The sequence below is a fragment of the Hevea brasiliensis genome, chromosome 5 (assembly GCF_030052815.1).
Source record: "Hevea brasiliensis isolate MT/VB/25A 57/8 chromosome 5, ASM3005281v1, whole genome shotgun sequence".
Classification (NCBI taxonomy): domain Eukaryota; kingdom Viridiplantae; phylum Streptophyta; class Magnoliopsida; order Malpighiales; family Euphorbiaceae; genus Hevea; species Hevea brasiliensis.
This window is the reverse complement of record NC_079497.1, coordinates 15,417,286-15,441,116: the sequence shown is the minus strand read 5'-3', so window position 1 is coordinate 15,441,116 and position 23,831 is coordinate 15,417,286. Positions and strand designations below refer to the sequence as shown.

At 34.8% G+C, this 23,831-nt stretch overlaps 1 protein-coding gene and 1 non-coding gene across 2 annotated transcripts; one reads left to right on the top strand and one right to left on the bottom strand.

Annotated features, from left to right (window-relative positions):
- The first annotated feature begins 565 nt into the window (after positions 1-565).
- On the top strand, positions 566-2,544 carry LOC110662415 (NADPH-dependent aldo-keto reductase, chloroplastic-like). Its single transcript, XM_021821369.2, has 6 exons — positions 566-733; positions 858-908; positions 1,079-1,155; positions 1,304-1,391; positions 1,488-1,721; positions 1,923-2,544. The coding sequence occupies exons 1-6, from the start codon at positions 614-616 to the stop codon at positions 2,178-2,180; spliced, it is 828 nt and encodes a 275-aa protein (XP_021677061.2). The 5' UTR covers positions 566-613; the 3' UTR covers positions 2,181-2,544.
- A 3,914-nt stretch (positions 2,545-6,458) lies between these two features.
- Positions 6,459-6,565, bottom strand: LOC131180461 (small nucleolar RNA R71). The gene has a single exon (XR_009149232.1). It is a non-coding gene; the product is annotated as a small nucleolar RNA R71 (small nucleolar RNA).
- Between the last annotated feature and the right edge of the window lie 17,266 nt (positions 6,566-23,831).

The following is a 23,831-nucleotide window of genomic DNA, read 5'->3' as shown; positions in this document are numbered from 1 at the left end:
ATCAAAGAAATATAATAGAATGTTTAATTTGTTTGTGAAGTAAAACTTGAAAATTAAATTATTATTCAAATTTAAAATAAAAAAAAAATTTTGATTTATGAGCTTTAATATCCTTATTAATTTTTCAAGCAGGTGATGAACGATGATAAAACATAGTTTCACCAAACAAGTTCCACCCAAATCACTAAACCGCGTAGTATGTCATAACTTTAACTGGTGCACGTCACTGTTGATCTGGCACAACCTCATCATCACTGGGGAATTGTTTTGGTTATTCCTATTTTCCTTAAGAAAAAAATTTATAAAATAAAAACTCCATAAACGGAAATGCCAACCACAGGAGGCCACGAGGCACCACCGTGCGTGAATTACACCAACGATGGAGATTGGCGTCAGCGCATGATGCCGCCTCCCACAGCAACTATCAAACGCCGGATAATAAAATCTTTTAATGTTTTTAATAGCCAAAATGACCCTTTTGAGAAATTTATTGATTCCATATTTAGAGAAGAGTGACATCAGTGCATATGTGAGGAAGAGGAACTTGAAGATATATATATAGAGAGAAAGAACAATGTTTCCATCAAGTCAATTTTCTAGTTTTTCTTGAGAAATGGCGGAATCAATTGAATTCTTTGAGTTAAACACAGGAGCCAAAATCCCCTCCGTTGGGTTAGGCACATGGGACGCTGCCCCTAACGCCGTCGGCGAGTCCATCACCACCGCTGTTAAGGTACAGTATTAACATTTTCTGAAGAAATCTCGAAAACTGAATTAATTCATTGATTGATGCTCTGCTTGCTATAGTGGCTACAATTTTGGTCCGCTAATGTATTGAAGAACTTTGTGACTTGCAGGTTGGATATCGACACATTGATTGTGCTCATAAATATGGGAACGAGAAACAGGTGATCATTTTGCATGAATATGAATTGATTGTTTGGCTTCTCTTAGCCTCAGAACACAGTACTTTTGTTCCAATGGGGGGCTACAAAGTTTCTAGCATACCACTACATGCATAGTTTGATTTTATTTTTTGGGTTTGAATTCCTCCTTATCCTTGCTTTCACAATTGCAGATTGGTGTCGCTCTGAAGAAGGTTTTTGAAGATGGTTTAGTGAAACGTGAGGACTTATGGATCACCTCCAAACTCTGGTATTTATTTTATTAGTTATTTTCTAAAAAGTTTTTTGAACTTTGCCCTGAGTTGGAGCTCTTTTAGGCTTTTTGTTAAAATTGAAATTATCGAAATTAGGTTCAAATTTCAATGCAGTATTCTGTTAAACATTATAATTATCTGCAGGAACACTGATCATGCACCAGAAGATGTTCCAAAGGCTTTGGATAGAACTTTGCAAGATCTGCAACTTGACTATGTTGATCTGTACCTTGTATGCATACCAAAACTAAGCCTTACCTTTTCACTTAATTTTACTCTCGAAAACAAATTCTTGCATTATCAATTTATTATTATTCTTTTTTTAAAGATTCACTGGCCAGCACACCCTGACATATTACCCAGCACATGGCGAGCAATGGAAGCATTATTTGATTCTGGCAAGGCTCGAGCTATTGGAGTTAGTAATTTCTCTGTAAAGAAGCTTGAAGATCTGCTAGCTGTTGCTCGTGTTACTCCTGCTGTTAACCAAGTGGAGATTCACCCTGTATGGCAGCAGCCAAAGCTTCATGAATATTGTAAATCCAAGGGAATTCATTTAACTGTGAGTATTCGAAATAGAGGTGGTTTATTTTTACTGTTAGTGCTTGAGCTACTTCTGTTAAATAAACCTGGCTCATGGTAGATTTGTTGTGGTGATTGAAATAAAATAAATTCTGCCAACCCTTTTCAGAAAGATGGAAATCGGACCCCCAATTGGGTGATTATCCAAATAAGAATTGTGTTGTTTTTTTTTTTTTTTCAGGGGTATTCACCACTAGGTTCCTCTGGAACAGGAATTCTCAAGAATCGTATTCTCACTACAGTTGCTAAGAAATTAGGCAAGACTCCTGCACAAGTTGCTCTTCGTTGGGGACTTCAAATGGGTCACAGTGTAGTGCCTAAGAGTACGAATGAGGCAAGGATCAAGGAAAACTTTGATGTTTTTGACTGGTCTATTCCTGAAAATTTGTTTGCCAAGTTTTCTGAAATTGTGCAGGCAAGTATTGGCAATTCTCTCTAGAATCTCAACAAGTTCCATTGTTTTACAAAATCACATGATAAATTGTTGGGAATTTTTTTAGAGCTTCCAAGTTTTTGTGGTTAATTAATTCAATTCTACCTGACATTATTGAAATGCTGGTTTTGATCATGCAGATGAGGCAAATAAGTGGCAGTTTTTTAGTTGGCAAGACTTATGGCTTTTTCAAGTCAGTGGAAGAACTTTGGGATGGTGAGCAGTGAGCGGAGAGATGTTTCAAAGATTGGATTTTTCCATTTTGGCTTCTTCTATCTTGTATACAAAGATGTCGAATATTTCTCCTGCTTGTAATTTGAAATGCACTCAATAAGAAGATAGATATAGCCAGAAGAATTTGGGATAGAAATCTTGAACAACTTTTGATAATCATTTCAAATTTACCAGAATTGAGTTAATATTCTATAGAATGTCAACAAACATGTGTCACAATAGAAAAAAAAAAAAATATATATATATATATATATATATATATATATATATTTTCCTGGTTGTATAACAATAGAACTATTTCTAAAAATATTTTTTTGGGTGGCCAAGCGCAATGCTCGTAGCATTTTTACATTTTTTTTAACTATTTTGACAAAGGCAAAACCCATATCTAAGAATATGAAATTTTCAAGTTTTTTCTATTAAGTTTTATATTTTATTTATGTGAAGATATAGAAAAACTTAATGAATTAATAAAATTTTAATTATAAAAAATAGTAAATTTTGATATTTTATAATCATATAAAAAAAGTTTAATTTTAATAATTTTACACTTACAATATTTTCATTATTTTGATAAATTTAATGAAGCTACAATCACATCGTCGCTTCTCAATTGCACCCTTATGTTATATATATATTTTTTTTATTTAAGTTTATGGGTTTATGTTTTTAAATGAAAAAGGGACGGTGAATCTCTAGAAACAGAAAATGGGGAGAAAATAAGAGATCTTCAAAATAAAATCTGAGAGGCTTCCCTCATAATAAATCATTTCCAAGGATGGAATTCAATTGAATTTTTACACAATTATATTTGATTTTTATATTTTTTAAAATATAAAGAATTAATTTTTTTTTAATTTTAAATATTAAAATTGACAAAAAAAAAGAGATTAATTAAATTAAATTCTTATAAAATACTAGTTTCTAAACTAGAAGAGCGAAAAAGGAAGAGGAAAAATGAGATGGGTTGAAGTAGACAAAAAAAAAAAGATGTTACCCTAATATAGTAATTTTGACAAATTTAATGATATTGCACTACATCTTTTCAATGTTTTTATGGGATAAAATGTTTCTCAAAAGTATTAAAAAATATATTTTCTATAAACACAAAAATTCAGCTGCTCCTTATTATAAAAAGAGTGAGATCAGTTCATATGTAAGTAAGGGAGTACTTTAAAAGTACTGAATTATCAATCCCCTCTTCAAATAGAAGAGTTAACTCATTATCTCACAATCACATGGGTCTACTTTCCATAGTATGAGGAGGAATTATATTTTTGTCGGGTAAATTACACTGATGGTACTTCAACTTAGAGATATGTAATAATAAGATACCTCCTCTTTATTTGATAACAAAAAAAAAAATTCGGTCTTTAATTTAAATAACATAAACTCCATAACCTTTAATAGCCAATTTTCAGGTAATTTTGGTTCACATGACATTTATTATAATAAACAATTATATTATCTCTCTTAATTTAATACTTAATAAATTAAAAATATTATTTTATAATTAATTTCTCTCTCTACAATCTTTCTTTCTTGTTCTCTCTCTACCTTCTTTCTCACACATATTCTCGTTGTCCATGTCTCCTTGCCAGTGACAACTCACTCAAACCTATTTCCACATAAAACGTGACCATCGAGCATGGCTCTTCAAGTGCCTTCTTGGTATTCTCAATGATCCTGCACACAAACAAACAAAATCCCTTAATGTTCTTCCTTAATCTCAACATACCAGCGAAGGACAGATGATACATGCATTTTGCATAGTCATTTAGGTTTAATTTTATGGCCATTTTATTTGATTGTTAGTCACTTTTAGCTAATTTTATTAATTATTTAGATAGTTTTTCATGATTGCCAATTTTTGGATTAATTTATAATTTTACTTTGTTTTGTAGGAAAAATGGTGTTTTTGAGGGACTAAAAAAGGAAATTTTGCCAATGAGGAGTGATTTCTACAGCCAAAGATATCAAAAACAAGTTTGAAAGTTGAATTATGCAGTGGCTAAATTGCGTATAACTTGCCGCATAAGTTGTGCAGTTCTGCACAAGGAGAAGAAGCAATTTTTCCTTTCCTGCCGAAATCTGCATATGACTTATGCAAACTTGCTCCTTGCTTATGTAGCTTCACACAGAGGGCACAGAAACCTGTCGAAAACTACATAAGGGACTGTATAAGTTATGCAGTTTTGTAGAGTCTTCATAATGAGCTGGCAGAAGATTCTCACATGAAAAACACAGCTCAAACACACCATTTTAGGGCTACTTGTCAGAAAAAGATATAAATAGGCCATTATCTCATTTTGGAAAGGAGGGGGGGGGGGGGGGAGACAAAAAAGGAAGCAGCAGCAGGGGAAGAGTCAAAAAGAGGGAGCAAAACGTCACCTCTCCATTTCCAGACCAGATTTGGAGATTTCTTTCCTTTCTTGCATATTTCCTACCTTTCTTATATTGAGTTTCTTAGTTCTTAGCTTAGATTAAAGACTTATTTCCATATTAACTCAGAATTTCTTATAAATGTTATGGATAGTGAGTAGTTTTCATTAGATTCTAGAGTTGGGATGTAATATTTGAGATATTTTGTGGATTTTGTTTGGGTAATCTATATTTTGTGGTTTTAATGAGTTTTATTCATTTCTTGTGTGCTCAATGATATGCTTAGTGTAGGATCTCATTAATTGTTATTCTTAATCAATGGTTGAAGCACCGAAAGGAGAAAACCTTATGATAGATAATCAAGAAATTGGACTTAATTAACTTAGATCTAGAAATAGACTAACGATTAAGAGGATTTACAGATTAATTAAGGAACTTAATGGGTCTTGATTAATTTTAACTCTACGAAAGTAAGATTAGATTGATTAAGGCACTCTTTGTCTCACTCGAAAGGGTATTCAAAGGATTTAAGAATTAATCTCCTTAAAATCGATAAATTCCATAAGATTGGGTAACCAATTTAAAAATTCCCAAAATAGCTTGAATATGAACCCCCGAAATTCGGAATTGGCTCTTTTATCATTATTAATTTCTAATTGAATTTAATTACTTGCTATTTTAAATCTTGCCATATTTCAATTTGCTTATTTTAATTTGATGCAAATTTAGTTAAATCATTACATTATTGAATAGATTATTAATTTTGCTCATATAAATTTCACACTCTAATTTCTATCAATTTATTGCTTTAATTTCAAAATAGTTCAAATTAGTCAAAATTTTTTATATCAAAAATTCAATCATTGACACAACTCCTCGTGGGAACGATATCTTTTCTATATTACTTGTACGACCCGTGCACTTGCAGTTAGGCCACATCAAGTTTTTGGCGCCATTGTCGAGGAGTTGTTTGTTTAAAACTGAATTCTTGAGTATTTTAGTTGTTTATAGTTTTATCTTTGTTATCTTTTCATTTTGTGTTTTTTTTTTAGGTACTCTTAATCTTTTATGAGAAGAGCTAGAAGCACAAGTGACACATCCTTATTGTTTAATCCTGAAATTGAGAAATTTTATAGAGCCAACAAGAAAGAAACTAGAAAAAGGAAAGAAGCCTTGAGAGAAACTGAAATTGAAGCAGACATGGCTGATGAAAGAATTAGAATTGATGGTGGTAATGCTGGAAATGATCGAAATAATGAAAATGCAGCCCAAGGTGAAGAGGTTGTAAATGCTAATGTGCCTAGGGGAAGTATGATGGATCATGCATTTCCTCGTTTTGATGACTTGAGAGAGAGTATAGCAAGACCAAGAATTGATGCAAATAGTTACAAGATGGATTTTGGGGTTCTTCAAATGATTCAAAATTCCCAATTTGGGGGACATCCTTCTGAAAATCCACACACACATTTAAAGAAATTTGCTATGATTTGTGATATGCAAAAACAACCTGGAGTATCTGATGACGCAGCAAGATTGAAGCTATTCCCATTCTCTTTGAAGGATAGAGCATTGGATTGGCTTGATTCTTTACCTCACAACTCCATTACAAATTGGGAGCAACTCATTGATGCATTTCTTGCACAATATTTTCCACCTGGAAAAACTCAAGAATTGAGGAATCAAATGACAGCTTTCAGACCAAGGGAAGATGAAACTCTCTATGAATCATGGATGAGATGGAAGGAATTAAAGAGACAACGCCCATATCATGCCATCCTAAAATGGATGATAAATCAGAATTTTTACACCAATGTTACTCCTGCAATTAGAGGGATTATTGATGCTCAAACAGGAGGAGAATTTATTATGAAGCATGAAGATGAAGCTTATGAGCTATTGGAGAAAATTGCAAAGAATACTCATCTTTGGAGTAGTCCAAGAGGACCAACTCAAACTCAAAAGAGGCAAGCTGCTGGAATGTATGACCTTGATCCATTCAACATGATTAATGCAAAGTTTGATGCACTTACAAATGTTTTAGCTAAGAAGATGGAAGATTTAAGTATGTTGGTTAGTTCATCATCATTATTTGGAAGTTCACAATAAGTTGCGTATGCAGAAGGAACTACCAGCTGTGGAGTAGACTATGGAGAGCAAGTTGCATATGTTGGTAATTATGGAAACAAACAAATGGGGAATCCTTATTCTCAAACTTATAATCCAACTTAGAGGAATCATCCCAACTTTTCATGGGGAAATCAGCAAAGTCAAGTCCCAAATCAGAATCTTCAGCCACAACAGCAATAAGGAATTCCATATCAGCAAAATAGGCAACCATTGCCTAATTTTCAGCAGAGAAATATGAATCCTCCACCAAAACAGCAAGAACAAAGTTTCACCACAGAAGCTTTATTACAACAGATTCTTGCAAACCAAACTAAGCATGATGAAGAGATGAGAGAGATGAAAGCAAGGCTAGAACAGATGCAAACATATAACAGAATGTTGAAAAATCAGATTGCACAACAAGCATCTTCCTCAGGTACCAAGTCTTTTGGGAAACTTCTAAGTCAATCGAAAAACCTAAGAGAACAGTGTCAAGCTATTACTTTAAGAAGTGGGAAGGTTGTAAATAATGAGAAGAGTGAAAAAAATGAGAAAAGTGAAAATAGCGAGAAGAGAGAAAATGAGAAAAAAATTGATGAGAGTGAAAAACAAGAAAGTAAGAAAGAAAGTGCAGAAAAGGGTAAAGAGAAAATTGAAGAGAAGGAAGATAAGTATATACCTCCAGAGCCTTACAAGTCACAGCTTCCCTTTCCACAAAGATTTCAAAAAGACAATCTTGATAAGCAATTTGGAAAGTTCTTAGAGGTTTTGAAGAAGCTATACATAAATGTGCCTTTTATTGATGCTCTTTCACAAATGCCTTCTTATGCAAAATTTTTAAAAGAAATTCTCTCAAACAAGAGGAAACTTGAAGACCATGAAACTGTAGCTTTGATAGAAGAATACAGTGCTATCCTCTAAAGGAAACTTCCTGCAAAGCTCAAGGATCCACGGAGTTTTTCAATTCCATGCCACATTGGGGAATCATGTTCTACAAAAGCTTTATATGATTTAGGGGCTAGTGTTAGCCTTATGCCCCTCTCCATTTATGAGAAGCTCAATATGGGAGATCTTAAGTCAACCCACATTTCTCTTCAGATAGCTGACAGATCAATTAAATATCCTGAAGGGATTTTGGAGAATGTGCCTCTAAAGGTTGGGAAGTTCTATATACCTATTGAATTTGTCATCTTGGACATGGAAGAGGATTCTAATATCCCAATTATCTTGGGAAGGCCCTTTCTAGCTACAGCAGGAGCATTAATTAATGTTAAGGGAGAAAAATTGACTCTTAGATTGGTGAAGATCAATTGGTTTTCAATATTAATAACACTATGAAGAAACATCATTCTGAAGCTGATACTTGTTTGAGAATTGATATTATTGATGAGCTGGTTGAAGAACACTTCAGAAAGAGATATCCGGAAGATCCACTTGAAAATTGCTTAGTTCATGGAGGAAGCATAGACTATGACAACCCTCATGTGGCTGCATATGCTTTACATTTAGAGGGTAGTCCACCATTCATTTCTGCTCTAGTTTTTCAACTCACACAAAAGGAAAAAGTCGAATCTAAGCAACCATCATTCAAGGAAGAAGATGCACCTAAGGTAGAACTTAAGCAACTTCCTTCTTAGCTCAGGTATGAATTTCTTGTCACCAATAACACTTATCCAGTAATTGTAAATGCAAACTTGAGCACTTTAGAGGTTGATAAGTTGTCAAGAGTGTTGAGGCAATTTAGGAAAGTTTTAGGATATACCATAGATGACATTAAGGGAATAAGTCCACACTTTTGCATGCATAGAATTATTTTGGAAGAAAATTGTAAGCCATCTATTGAACATCAGAGGAGGTTGAACCCAAATATGAAAGAAGTTGTTAAAAAAGAAATTTTGAAGTTGCTTGATGCAGAGATCATATATCCTATCTCAGACAGTACTTGGGTGAGTCCAGTACATGTTGTCCCAAAAAAAGGTGGAATGACAGTGGTAAAAAATGAAAATAACGAATTAATTCCCACCAGAACAGTGACTAGTTGGCGAATGTGCATAGATTACAGAAAATTAAATATTGCCACTAGAAAATACCATTTTTAACTTCCCTTCATTGATCAAATGTTAGAAAGACTGGCTAGGCATTCTTATTTTTGCTATTTAGATGGGTATTCGAGATTTTTCCAAATCCCTATCCATCCAAATGATCAAGAGAAAACCACTTTTACTTATCCATATGGAACCTTTGCCTATAGAAGGACGCCATTTGGGTTGTGTAATGCACCAGCCACTTTTCAAAGGTGCATGATGGCAATCTTCTCAGGATTCATTGAAGATGTAATAGAGGTTTTTATGGATGACTTTTCTATTTATGGATCTTCATTTGACATATGCTTGGCTAACCTTTCTAAAGTTTTGCAGTGATGTGTAGATACTGACCTTGTGTTAAACTGGAAAAAGTGTCATTTTATGGTTCAGGAAGGGATAGTGCTTGGACATTTGGTGTCTAACAGAGGAATAGAGGTTGATAAAGCCAAGGTTGAAGTGATAGAGAAGATGGCTCCTCCTACCAATGTTAAAGGAATTCAAGGTTTTTTAGGGCATGCCGGGTTCTACAAACACTTTATCAATGATTTTTCTAAAATAACCAAACCTTTGTCTAATTTGTTAAGTCATGACATACCATTTGTATTTGACCAAGAGTGTTTGGATGCCTTTTGTAGGTTAAAGCAAGCTCTTATCACTACACCAATCATGCAACCGCCTGATTGGAACCTACCTTTTGAAATTATGTGTGATGCTAACAACTTTGCAATTAGAGCTGTTCTTGGTCAAAGAAAGGACAAAAAGGCTTTTGCTATTTATTATGCAAGTAGAACACTGGATGAGGCTCAAACAAATTATGCAACAACTGAAAAGGAATTCTTAGCAATTGTCTTTGCATCGGAAAAGTTCAGACCTTACATTATTGACTCAAAGGTGGTTGTATTTTCAAATCATGCTGCTATTAGGTATTTACTTCGTAAAAAGAAGGCTAAACCTAGGCTCATTAGGTGGATTCTGATGCTATAAGAGTTTGATTTGGAAATTAGAGATAAGAAGGGAGCTGAAAATGTAGTTGCGGATAATCTTAGTAGGTTGAAATTGGATGATGAAGAAATGAATGAAGTCCCTATTGATGAGTTTTTCTTGGATGAATAACTTTTCTTTCTTGTTGCTAAACTACCTTGGTATGCAGACTTGGTGAATTATCTATCTTGTGGAGTTTTACCTCTAGGAATGACATGGCAATAAAAGAAAAAGTTTTTGCATGAGGCAAAATTTTATAGATGGGATGATCCTTTACTCTTTAGGAGATGTTGTGATGGTTTAATAAGAAGATGTATTCCTGATGAGGAGATAGAGAATGTTATGCATCATTGCTATGCTTCTGATTATGGAGGACACTTTGGAATCTCTAAAACAACTAGTAAAATTCTGTAGGCTGGTTTCTTTTGGCCAAACCTTTTTAAGGATGTAAGGAAATTTGTGTTAGAATGCGATAAATGTCAAAGGAGTGGAAATCTATCAAAAAGAGATGAAATGCCCCTAAATAATATTCTTGAGGTGGAATTATTCGATGTATGGGGAATAGATTTTATGGGCCCATTTCCTCCTTCATTTGGTAATAAATACATTCTAGTTGGAGTTAACTAGGTGTCAAAGTGGGTAGAAGCTATTGCAACTCCAACTAAGGATGCTAAGGTGGTAGTGAAATTCTTGAAAAAATTTGTCTTGAGTAGATTTGGAGCTCCAAGGGCTGTAATTAGTGATGGGGGTTCACATTTTTGTAATAAGCAATTTGAGAGCTTAATGAGGAAATATGGTGTAATGCATAAGATAGCTACCCCATACTATCCTCAAACTTCAAGACAAGTTGAAATTTCTAACAGAGAACTCAAACATATCTTGGAGAAAACAATGAGCAATTCTCTGAAAGGTTGGTCTGTCAAACTAGATGATGCTTTATGGGCATATAGGACTGCTTACAAAACCCCTATAGGAACTACTCCCTTTAGGTTGGTGTATGATAAGTCTTGTCATTTACCTGTGGAGCTAGAGCATAGAGCATATTGGGCCATTCAGACCTTGAATTTTGATCTCAAGCAAGCTGGTGAGAAGAGGCTATTGCAACTTAATGAGCTTGAAGAATTGGGGATGGATGCCTATGAAAGTGCCTGTATTTATAAAGAAAGAACTAAAGTTTGGCATGATAAGCATCTTAGGAAAAAGGAATTTAAAGAAGGTGATTCAGTTTTATTGTTCAACTCAAGATTGAAATTGTTCCCTAGAAAACTTAAATCAAGGTGGACTGGTCCATATAGAGTTTCTAAGGTTTTCCCTTATGGAGATATTGAAATTTGGAGTGAAAAATCTGGGAATTTTAAGGTCAATGGGCATAGATTGAAACATTACATAACTGGAGACCCAATAAAGGGAGCAAGTTGTTACAAGCTCTCTGATCCCTCACCTCCTTTTTAGTGAAATGCATGAAGAGTCCAGCTAAGGACTATAAATTAGCGCTCTTGGGAGGCACCCCAAGTTCTTTTATTTTGCTTTTGTTGATTTACCTTTATTTGCATTACTTTTGTTTTTGTCTTAAATCTCCCTAAATTCAATTTTTGACATTGTTGAATCTTGTCCTTTATAAATGTATTTCAATGGATGAAGGTTGTTGCATTGTTGGGGAGTAACTCTTAATCTGATAATTTACCCATTAACTCTCCCAAGATTGGTTTATTTTCATTGCATAACCTGTGCAGAACCCCTTCTTGGCTTATGCAGAAAATTTTTAGCAAAAAGGGTCTGCAGCTTATGGTATTTGCTTCTTTGTTGAGGTTAGATGTATAACTTTTATGTAATTGTGCTTATCATGTTAATATGATGGTAAGTGGGTTATTTTAGTAGTTCTGAACTTAATTGGGTTGTGTGATTCAATGTGCACATGCTGCATTTTCTTGGCATAACTTGGAGAGTCTATTTTCTTTTATGGATAAGTGCAATTTTGTGCAGATTTTTATTAAGCTTTAATGTGCTAGAATGTTAATTTGCAGGTTTGAGTTGAAATGACATAACTCACATATGTCTCTTATGCAGAACTTTCTTCTACAAGCTTGTATGGTGCAATTGTGATGAATTCTGCATATATTAATGTGTTTTTTATGATAATTTCTCATGATTTATACTTCACAGGGTTACATTTCTTCATTCTTGTGTATTTTTCAAACTTGCAAAGCATTTTATTGTAATCTGAATCTTGTTGAAATGTGCATAAGTAACTGCATAACTTATGCAGCTTTCAAGTCTCATTTTTTGCCATTTTTCTTTTCTGCCAAAACCTGTATAAGCTCTTGCATAACTTATGCAATCCTGCATAACCAAATTTTTACCATTTCATTTCTTACCGAAATCTGTATAAGGGTGTGCATAACTTATGCAATTCTGCACCGCCACATTTTTGCCAATTTTCAATTTCTGCCAAAACTTGCATAAGTGTGTGCATAACTTATGCACTCTTGCATAAATTCAAATCCTGCATTTTCATTTTCTACCGAAATCTGCATGACCAAGTGCATAGCTTATACACTTTTGCATAAACAAATTTTCTGGGATTTCATTTTCCGCCGAAACTTGCATAAGAGAGTGCATAAGTTATGCACACCAATTTTTCAGACTTCCCATTTTCTGCCGAAACTTGCATAAGAGAGTGTATAACTTATGCACACCCATTCTCCCCTTATGCAGAAAATCGCACGTCCTGTGCAAATCAAAATTTTTGGCACCCCACTTTCCCACCTCCCACTTCCCGTCGTTTCTGTTCACAACCTCCCTCCTGTTCATTTTTCTCGGCATTAATCCTTCTCCCCACACCCTTTTTTTCGCCGACCGAAACCCTAATATCCCTTTCTCTCTTTTACTTTTTTCTTCCCTCCTCCATTCCCACCATCGTCGACCACCACCATGGAAACACCTCCCCTTTCCCCTCAAGGCCCTCCTCTCCAAGTCACGCCCCTAGCAATGCAAGCCCCCAATCTCGATTCTCCTCTATAACAAACCCCTCCACCTCCTCCTACATCCACTTATAAGAGGAGAATCCTGTTGAAATCAACCCGACCCATGGCCTCTGCACCACCTCTTGCAAAATGAAAAGACCCACCTGCTACTCCACTTTCAGAGCCTACACCCAAAAACCCCAAAACTTTCGCTTCCATAAGACAGGGGGTTGGCGTTTCTAGCTCTACCCCACAAGCCAAATCACCCTCCTCTAGCAAGAAGCAACATTCAGCAGTGGCATCACAGGTATCCAAACTACCTTGGCCCCTTCCTGATGCAACCCATAAGGCAACTTTTAAGAGGCTAAAGGACAAAAAAGTGCAACCCACTAGGTACATTTCTGCATATGCCCTCCAATCAGTTGGTTTATTTGATAATGTTATTGCCTACCTTGATGGTCTAGGTTGGATGGAATTTGTGCATAAATAAGAACTAGTTTATCCAGCCCTAGTTTTGGAATTTATTTCCTCATTTTCTGCTACTCTGAAATTGCATGAGATAGATTACATGCCAACTATGAAAATTAGGTGCTTGAGGCAAAATAGAGAGCTATCATTAGACCAATTTCATAGTATTTTTGGGTTTGCTATTGATGGATTATTTAAAGTACCATATACTGGCATAGAGGTAGCAAATAAAGGTGTTTGGAATGCTGTTCAATTTTGGAGAAGTATTACAAACCAATCTCAGAGTTTTTATGCTGACAGATCCAAGACCTTCCAAATAATAGACCCAGCACTTAGATTTATCCATAGGCTTATTACTAGCACTATCTTAGGCCGAGGGACTAGTTCTGGTGCTATTGGAAAATCTGACTTGTTCATGCTATGGTGTGCTTTTCACAAAGTCAAAATATCTCCTGGTTACTTCTTCTGTGAGCATGTGTTACATATTGCTACCAAATCTGTAGGTGATATAGTCATGGGTGGGCTCATAACTGTTATAGCTAAACATTTTGGTTTTGATCCGGAAGAGCATCCTGTACCAGTAATTTCAGACACTCTATATTTTGATGCTACTCACTTATCCAAAACTGGATTCAGTTTGCCACCATCTAACACTGCTCAACCAGTAACAGATACAGGACCATCTGCACAACCAGAGGCACAATCTGCACCAGTAGTCCAACAGCCTTCTGTTGAACCTGCACTACCTACTCAATCTACACAGGATACCCCAGCAGAATCTGCACAGCCAACACTATCTACAGCTGGACCTTCTTCCTCCACAGCACCTTCTCCCTTCAACATTAAAGCCTTATTCACCTATCTTGAGAGGCTTAGTGATGATGTATATTTTGTGGACAGGAAGCTCGAATTTGGTCTTGATACCCTTAAGGATCGTCATGATCAACTCTTTGATCTTGTTATGGAAACCAGAGATAAGCAGAAATAGTTAAAAGAGATGATGAAGCAGCACATGGCTTTTCTAGGTATGCTACCTCCACCTCCATCACCTCCTCCAGAACCACCCCTTCAAAAAAAATGATCAGAAAAGGGTGTGAAGCATACTTGGCACATGTGGTAGACACCCAAGTGGGGAGTCCAGCAATAAAAGACATCCCTACTGTATGTGACTTTTTGGATGCGTTTCCTGATGAGTTGCCAGGATTACCTCCGGAAAGAGAAGTGCAGTTTGAGATTGATGTTATGCCTGCTGTAGACCCAATCTCCAAAACACCATACAGAATGGCACTAGCACAACTAAAAGAATTGAAAATACAGTTGCAAGAGTTGCTTGATAAGGGCTTCATTCTCCCTAGTGTGTCACCTTGGGAAGCGCTAATGTTGTTTGTTAAGAAGAAAGATGGCACTCTTTGCTTGTGTATTGACTACCGACAGTTGAATAAGGTGACAATAAAGAATAGATACCCATTGCCCCGCATTGATTACCTGTTTGATCAACTAAATGGTGCAGCTGTGTTCTCCAAAATAGACTTGAGATCGGATTATTATCAATTGAAAGTGCAAGAGCAAAGTATCCCAAAAACTGCTTTCAGAACTCGATATGGCCATTATGAGTTCCTGGTTATGCCATTTGGGTTAACTAATGCTTCAGCTGCATTTATGGATTTCATGAACACTATCTTCAGACCATACATCGACCAGTTTGTGGTGGTATTCATTGATGAAATATTGGTCTATTCTAAGAGTGCAAAGGAGAATGATAGACATCTGCGGATTGTGCTATAGACTTTGAGGGATAAACAGCTATACGCTAAATTATCGAAATGTGAATTTTGGCTAACAGAAATTTCTTTCATGGGGCACATAGTATCAGCAGAAGGTATTAAGGTAGATCCCAGCAAGATTGAAGTTATCCTTAATTGGAAGCCACCCAAGAATATCACAGAAATTTATAGTTTTCTGGGTTTAGCTGGATACTATCATTAATTTGTGAAGGAATTTTCCTTGTTAGCTTCTCCACTGACTAAGCTGCTTCGGAAAGATGTGAAATTTCAGTGGACGTATAAATGCCAGCAGAGTTTTGATGAGTTGAAGAGATGTTTGACTCCTGACTTTACCTACACCGGGTAAAGAATATATAGTTTATAATGATGCTTCTCACAATGGGTTAGGCTCCAATTCTTTTCTCTTCCCCAAATTACTGCTCGAGCTCTGACCCATAGGTTTCTCCCTCTTCTTTATTTCATGTTGTCCTTGTGGGGGTTGGGTTTATACTTAAGCTTGAGCTGACAGAGTATCAGCCATTTATTGAAAGAAAGTGGCCATTTGCTTAGCTATTTGTGCAGTAATTTGTACCGGTAAAACTAGTACAGTCGGGCCTTCGACACTTTGTGGAGCTGGGGCCTCAACTTGTACTTCTGCTATAACAGACTGTTATATTGTCTCATTTTTCTCTTCCATATCTTTTCACAGGATTTTCTATTTCCTATACAACCAACACAAGGAGATTTTCTCCTGTTAGTGCATATTTATAATATAATGTACTGTATGTATCAAACAATGACATCGAGCAGTTGTACTATGAAGAAAGAATATTCAAATTACAGGTCAAAACAGAATTTAAAAACTAACTCTGATACCACTAAAACATGTCACACCCTACCCCTTTGTAAGGCATAACATGATCCCGTAGTATACCTAATGAATTACCAAACTTCGTCTACTAATAACCCATTAAATACACTACAAGGGATTTTAAATATTTTCTTATTTCTTTTTACAGTGGTGAGCACTTTTAACAGGTATTAAAAATTTTCTTTTACTAAAGTGAAACCAAATAACAATTTAAAGTATTAATAATTTCTGTAAAAATTTTGGCAGAGTGCCATCTGTATTTTGAATAAAACAGTTCTTCAAATTCAAATATATAATTTCTCAATCCCAAACTCCAATAATTTGTTCAACACAATAAATTTCTCAACATTATCAATTCAGTTCAACAATCAATTTTCTAGTGTTTCCAAAAAAACTGAGATAAGATAAATTTATCACAATTCTTTTATAGCCCAAAATAGTTTACAATTTTAGTTTACAACTGCTCAAGACCAAGTACAATATATACATACAGTGCACATACATTACAACAAAAACTACACAATATGGTATACTCGATATACCCGGCGAAATCTCAAAATGTAGTACAAGCAGCCTACTCTGCTGCTCTGTCCGTCTGTCTACTTGCGACAGCAATGAAAAGTTATCGCTGAGTAAAATTTACTCAGTGATGCACAATAATAATTTAAATGCGATATATAAAACTTTTATTGACAATTTACAAATCAAATAATTCACAATTCCATTTGACAATTTACAAAGTTCATATAACATAAATTTGATTGAACAATTGAATAACACAGTTTTGCTAATCAATAACACCATTTGATCAAATAACTGAATAACACAGTTTTGCCAATCAATAACACAATTTGATCGAATAACTGAATAACACAGTGTTGCCAATCAATAACACAATTTGATCAAATAACTGAATAACACAGTGTTGCCAATTAATAACACAATTTAGACCATGACACAAATTTTTATGAACATGCCGTGTTGTACACCACGATAAGGCACACTCACCCCAATAATCGAAATCAATGAGGGAGGAAGCTAGCTAGATAATGAGTACTCATCCACCCTCACCTCAGACTGGCAAGTCAAAGAGGGAGGAATATAGTCACACTCACCCCATAAATGGAGGAGGAACATAGTAACATTGTCATGCCAAGTGTGAATCAAAACAATTCCAAATCACAATATTTCATACAAACCACAAATCACATTTTATCTCAAAATTTCCATTTGTAAAGTAGGCAACACAATAATTTCCAAATAAAATTTTCAAAGTCCAAACAATAAAAAATTATTCATAACTCATTTCTCCAAATAAATTTTCTAGTAAAAGCAGTGAATATAAAAAATATTGTGCACAGACCTCTGATAAATGCCTTTTGGCCCTAACTCAGTGTTCCTTATGCTTTTCAATATCCTTTTCAACTGAAACACACAATTTAAAGTGTTTCGGTACTTAATGAATTTGTTTCTAACAATAAAATCCAATATTTAAATTTTCTTGGTACTATTCCCTTCAATTCATTTCATTAGTCAACCTACAATGTTGACCCTTGATGCACTCTAAGTGAGTCAATTCTAATATTACTAATATGTCACATTTTATAGCCCTTTAGTATTGGTATATGTTACCAATTTCATTTCCAAGTGTATTGCATTTTATTGCAATTTACCAGATTTCGTTGTACTATTTTGACCTAGCCGGACGACCTAGTTCCCTTGGTTTTCGGGTTTTGGTCCAAACTACAAACTTGTAGGTTTATGTCTTATTGCACGTGGGGCAAACTTTCAGGTCATTTTGAGTTGTGTAGACCAAGATATGGTCAATTTACCAATGCTGGACAGAATGCACTAAAATGGTAAGCTTAGGTCATTTTTAGGTCATTTTCATTTCGGCCAGTTTTGGTACCCGAACTTGTGCAAGCTATTTAGCTTGGTTCTGGCAATTTCTAGGCTTTGGTGTTTTCATAAGAATTGTAGATCTATGTCTAAAATATTCATGGTAAAAATTTCAGGTCATTTGGACCTGTTTTGAGTAAGTTATGGTAAAAAAACTAACTGCTGCTCAAATGGTCAATTTTCAGGCTTTCAAGTCACTAATCCGGATTTGGTCATTTTTCAAGTCACCTTCTAGGCAAAATTTAGGTAATATTTCTACATGAAATTTGGCCTATTTGGTGTCTAGTTTCATCCCCATTGGCCTCATACCAATTGTGTAACACCTTACCCCTCTGTAAGGCATAACATGATCCCGTAGAATACCTAATGAACTACCGAACTTCACCTACCGATAATTCATTAAGTACCCTACAAGGGATTTTAAAACAATTTTCTTCTTTTTGATAAGTGGTGAGCATTTCTAATAAATATTTAAAACATGTAATTAAGTTGAAAGCTAGTTGGAAATTTTGGCCTATTTTATTTTTCCGCAAATTTTATAAAAATTTTGACAGAGTTCTGTCTGTATTTTGAGAAACCAGTTCTTTAAATACCTGTAAAAAGCACTTCTAAAAATTTTCTCAACAACTACTTCAATTTCATACGCAATCTCAATCAAGTTCTCAACACATTTATCGACTTTCAATTTCCAATCCACTATCCAATGATCATCAAAATACTAACAATCCATTTCATTCAAAAATAAATAAAATAGTTCCATTCATATTTCGTTAGAAACAAAACAATTTAAATAGATCATTACAAAATTTACATTAAGAGAATTTCAAACTACAATATATATTACAACTTTATACAAATTTTATACAACTGCTCAAGACCCATTTTTACATGTCCATACATTTATGTGCAATATATACATCAAAAGAAATATTTATAATTAGGGTATAAATTATACCCGAAGACTTTAGGCTCAATGATCCTCAATCTTTAGCATTATCACGCTCCTCTAGTCTCTCAGATCTGCGACAAAGAATAAAGCTATCGCTGAGTACTAGGACTCAGTGGTGCATAACATACTAAAATAATCTTTATGCAAAAATAAAATCACATTTATTCAAAAATTTGACTAAACATGAGCATTAAACACAAAACATGAATTATGAGATTTTAATGCAAACCACGTTCATTTCGAAGTATCAAAACACATTTCATAAAACCCACAGTTAGATCATGCCATTCGAAACAAATAGAATCTCAATAGCCAGAGGCTAAAGAGAAATCACATCACAAGGCTAGCTAGCTCAAATATATGGATATCCATTCACATCCTCTTCTACTGGCACACCTCAACACTTCTCCAGAGAAGGAATCAAAATTCGAAACTAATTACCCCCACTAGTCGTGCTAGTGAGGTGTTCAAATATATGGTCATGACACTGTGGTTTCAAAACTTATCTTAACAATTTGCTGAACATTGTCATTTTAAATATACACAGTAACTTTCAACAATTTAAGTCAAAACATCATAAATAATGTCACAAATAAATTTTCAACAATTCGAAGCAAATGTAAAATACATATTTCATTCACTTTATCAATGAACTTTAAAACATGGTGATGTTGTGCACAAACCTCAAGCGAGTCGTCCCTTAGCATCGACTCGGTTCCTCGGGTTCCTTCCCGATATTCTTTTCAACTGAAATACACAATTTTACAATGTTTCAGTACTAAAACTTAACACAAATCTAAAATAAATTTAGCTTCACATTTACCTAGTTCTAACGTGTTAAATTCGACGTTCTTGAAATTTTTGTGTTTCGGGTTACTATTCACTACACTATTGAAGTCAAATAGTTGACTTTCTAAGGCTTAATAGGTATGGGAACTCCAACTTCACCCACATACCACATTTTAGTCTTTAAATTTGTTGGTTTTGGTCATTTTCTCAAAGCTTAAATCCTTTTGACCAAATTGTCAAATTTTCAGTTTTGGTGTTCCAAGTTGCACTATTCCATTGGCCCTTTTACTGTTGGAATTTGGCAAAACTTCCTTCATAGAAAATGTTCCTTATTGTCTTGAGTATATTCTCATTTTTGGATCACCCCAATTGGAGTTTTGTAGCTCAAGTTATAGCCAAAATACAATTACTGTTCACATGCACTGTTCATGCTGCAATTTAGGTTTTGGCAGATTTTTTATCCAACTTCATTCAATAATTTGATCAAGTTAAGTCCATAATTTGGTCTAATTTCCTTCATACAAAATGTTCTACTATATCTTAGGTTTCCATCGGTTCAAGAATCGCCTAAATTGGAGTTTTCTAGAGAGAGTTATAGCCATTGGAACTTTACTGTTCAAATGGAAATCTGCAGTTTTGCAGGTTCAGTAACTCAACTTTGCTCAATCATTTGATTAGGTTAATGGCATAATTTGAGTTGGTGTTCTTCATGAAAGTTTTAGATCTATATCTTATCTAATTACTGGTAAAATTTCAGGTCATTTTGACTTTCCTAGCTCGAGTTATGACCAAATGAATAATTACTGTTCATTTGGTCAATTTGTGCAGTGGCAGCCTGCTCTCATTTCACTTTGGTCAATTGGTTCACTAAGTTTTGGTCATTTTTTGGCCATGGTTCCTTAATGAAAATTGTGCTATTTTATGTCTATTTTCATCCCCAATTGGTGGCATATCAATTGGACTTGTAAAATTTCCATTTTGGTCCTTCAAAATTGGCTTGGTCATACTGCCAGCAGCATGACCATTTGCCCTACGAATTTAACTTTCATTCTCACAATTTCCACACATCTCTTTTGGTCATTATTGACCATTTTTCATCTCACAATAGACCAAAGTCATCATTTAATCATTTCTCCAAAATTTGGTTCATAAACCCTAACATTCAAACCCTAATCTCACTACTTAGTTACATTCAATCACATTTAGGAATTTCAAACTTAATCATTCAACTAATTAAAGCTTTTAACTCATTCTAATACATCAAACCATACAATTGATGTCCCCTCTTCAAGCTGGCCGAATTTCAGCAATGATCCTTCCCCCATATTTTTATTTCATTTCATAAATTCTAAGCTCATTTCAACCATCACATATGCATTTAAATGGAAAAATAAGAAGTTTAGCATACTAACCTCAACTTAAAGCTTCAAATCTTCAATTGTTCTCTTTCTTTCTTCCCTCTTTCTTGTTCTTAAGTTGAGATGGCAGGGTCTAGTGAGGTTTTTAGGGGAGTTATATAAATTGGGTGAAGAAATTTAAGCTTAGATGCAAGCTTAGATGAAGAATTCTCATGGGAGTTATGGAGGAAGATGGGGCGGCAAAATGGAAGGAAGAAGAAGACCTTTTTGTTTTCTTTTTTTTTTTTTTTTTATCTTTATCCCTTTTAGAAGACCAAAAATCCAATTTAGTAAATAATTTAATTAATTTGTTATGGCATCATGCATGAGGTCATGCATGATGTCATCACCTTTTTACTTTTTGATTTTTCCTCCTTTTTTTTCTCTTTTTTTATTAGTTTTTTAATTTAATTCTCGATTACGAAATTTTCTTTTCTCTAATTTTATTTGACAGTTAGGTCAGGAGTCAGCTCTCGGGGTCAATTGACCAAATTGCCCCTCGCCGGTTCATCCCGGTTTGCAAATAATTTTATATTTCTTTCTGTTCCCTGACCTAATTATTTGACTGACTTAACAGTTCTTTTTCGTGATTTTCTCTTTTCCACTGTGTCCATAAGGGTCCTAAGGACTGCAGCGTCACTTTTTACGGTTCGAAATTTGAGTTTAAAATGACTTCGCAATCGTTCCCAAGGAGGTCACCCATCGCTGTGACTCTCGGCTCGTTTAACTTCTTATGTTCTGTTTTTCTTATTTGTACTTAACTACTTGAACATTACTAATTATTTGTGTTTATGGCTTCTCTAATTGTCTTAAGTGTGGTTCTAATCCCCTTAATTATCCGGACCGACACCGGTTACCGAAACAGTGAAATCTACCAGGCTATGCAAACGGGGTGTTACAAATTGGGTTCATAGTTTTGCACTTATGACCTAATTTAGGTGCTACCAACATACACAACCTGCATTTGAACATCACACTTCTAATTTTGACAATCCTCCTCCTCCCAATACTTCCACATTTAATCATGGCACTTCTATATATATTGTACACAATTCCAGCAAGCATTTTTGGGTAGAATACTCAAGTGCTCAATGCACACAATACTCCATTAAAATTCAACATTTACATCCACCCAAATTCAATGTACAACAACACATATGTCACACATACACTTCCATGGCAATTACACAAATTGCCCACCATTCAACACCATCATATTTCATTGATAAATTTCATAAACTCACACACAAATTCATGATATTTAAGGCTTCCCAACATGGCAGTTTACTAAAGCATCAAAGTCCCACTATTAAACCCTTGAGTCAAGCACTAACATACACATACTTGGATATTCACTTACCACAACTTCCATTTGAGTTAATCCACCTTAAATCCCATCAAATACACGTAAGAATAAGTCACTAACCATGCATTTTCATGGCTGCCAAAACTAAGGTTCACCAATACTCATCATTTCCTCAATTTTTCTTTATAGTTCAACTTACCCAAAGCTTAAAACAAGGATTAATGAAGGAAAATGGAAATATTAAGCACTAACCTCAACTTGAGCTTAACAAATCCTTGAAATTTCCTCTCCTTTTTGCTGCCTATAGGTTGCCCATGGTGTAAGGATCATTTTTCATAAAGGAAGCTTGAAGAAATAATGGCTTGATCATGGAGAACTTGAGCTCATGCATGAAACGGCCATGGTGAATTTAGGAGGATTTCATTTTGGCCATGGACGAAAGCTTGAAGAAAATGAAATGGTTTAGTGGAATAATCTGTCCCAATTACTTATATAGGTGGCTCAAGATGAGAGTTAGTGGAGCACTTAGGAATAATTTAATGGTTATTTATTTAAAGTTTTCAATTTTTGCAATTTGGCCACCACACTTTCACTATTTACATAATGTATCTCATTTTAATTTTTCATGACATTTTCAAAGTGTAATATCATTTATTTTTAATGGACATTTAGGTCAAAAGGCAACTCGGAATGTCAAATGACCACAATGCCCCTATTCGGATTGCATTCCCAATTTTTCGATAATACCGAGTTTTGTCGTTTCCTCGATTTCTCGTTTTTCTTTGTACTAATTAATTAATTAATTTTTTTTTATATTTCTAATGAAATTTATACTTCAATAGATGTTTATTTAAGTTTTAAAAATATTTTCCAGGGTTCCCCGCAGTCCAGGGCTAGTCAACAGTCCACGCTGCAAATTCCCGGTGCGGTCACCCATCGCTATGATTTTCGGCTCGTTTAACTTGGTTTCATTTCATTGCTATTATTTTTCCTTTTATTTTTATTATATTTTAATTTCTTGTATTTCATTATTTTATGTCTCCTCACTAACATTTAAATGTAGTTCTGGGCATCCTAGTTGTCCGGATAGACATTAGTCACCGAAATAGTAGAACGCACTACCGAACATAGGGGTGTTACATTCTAGGGTAGTCTTCAGAGAGCCCTAGGAACTAGATTAAACTTCAGCACGACATTCCACCCATAGACAGATGGCCAGTTTGAGAGGGTAATTCAGATATTGGAGGATATGCTATGGGCTTGTGTAATTGAGTTTGAGGGTATTTGGGATACACACTTGCCTTTGATTGAGTTTGCTTACAACAATAGCTATCAATCAAGCATTGAATGCCTCCATATAAAGTTTTATATGGTAGAAAGTGCAGAACTCCCCTGTGTTGGGATGAAGTGGGAGAAAGAAAGATGATTGGGCCAGAAATTATTCAGCAGACAGAGGAAAAGATTA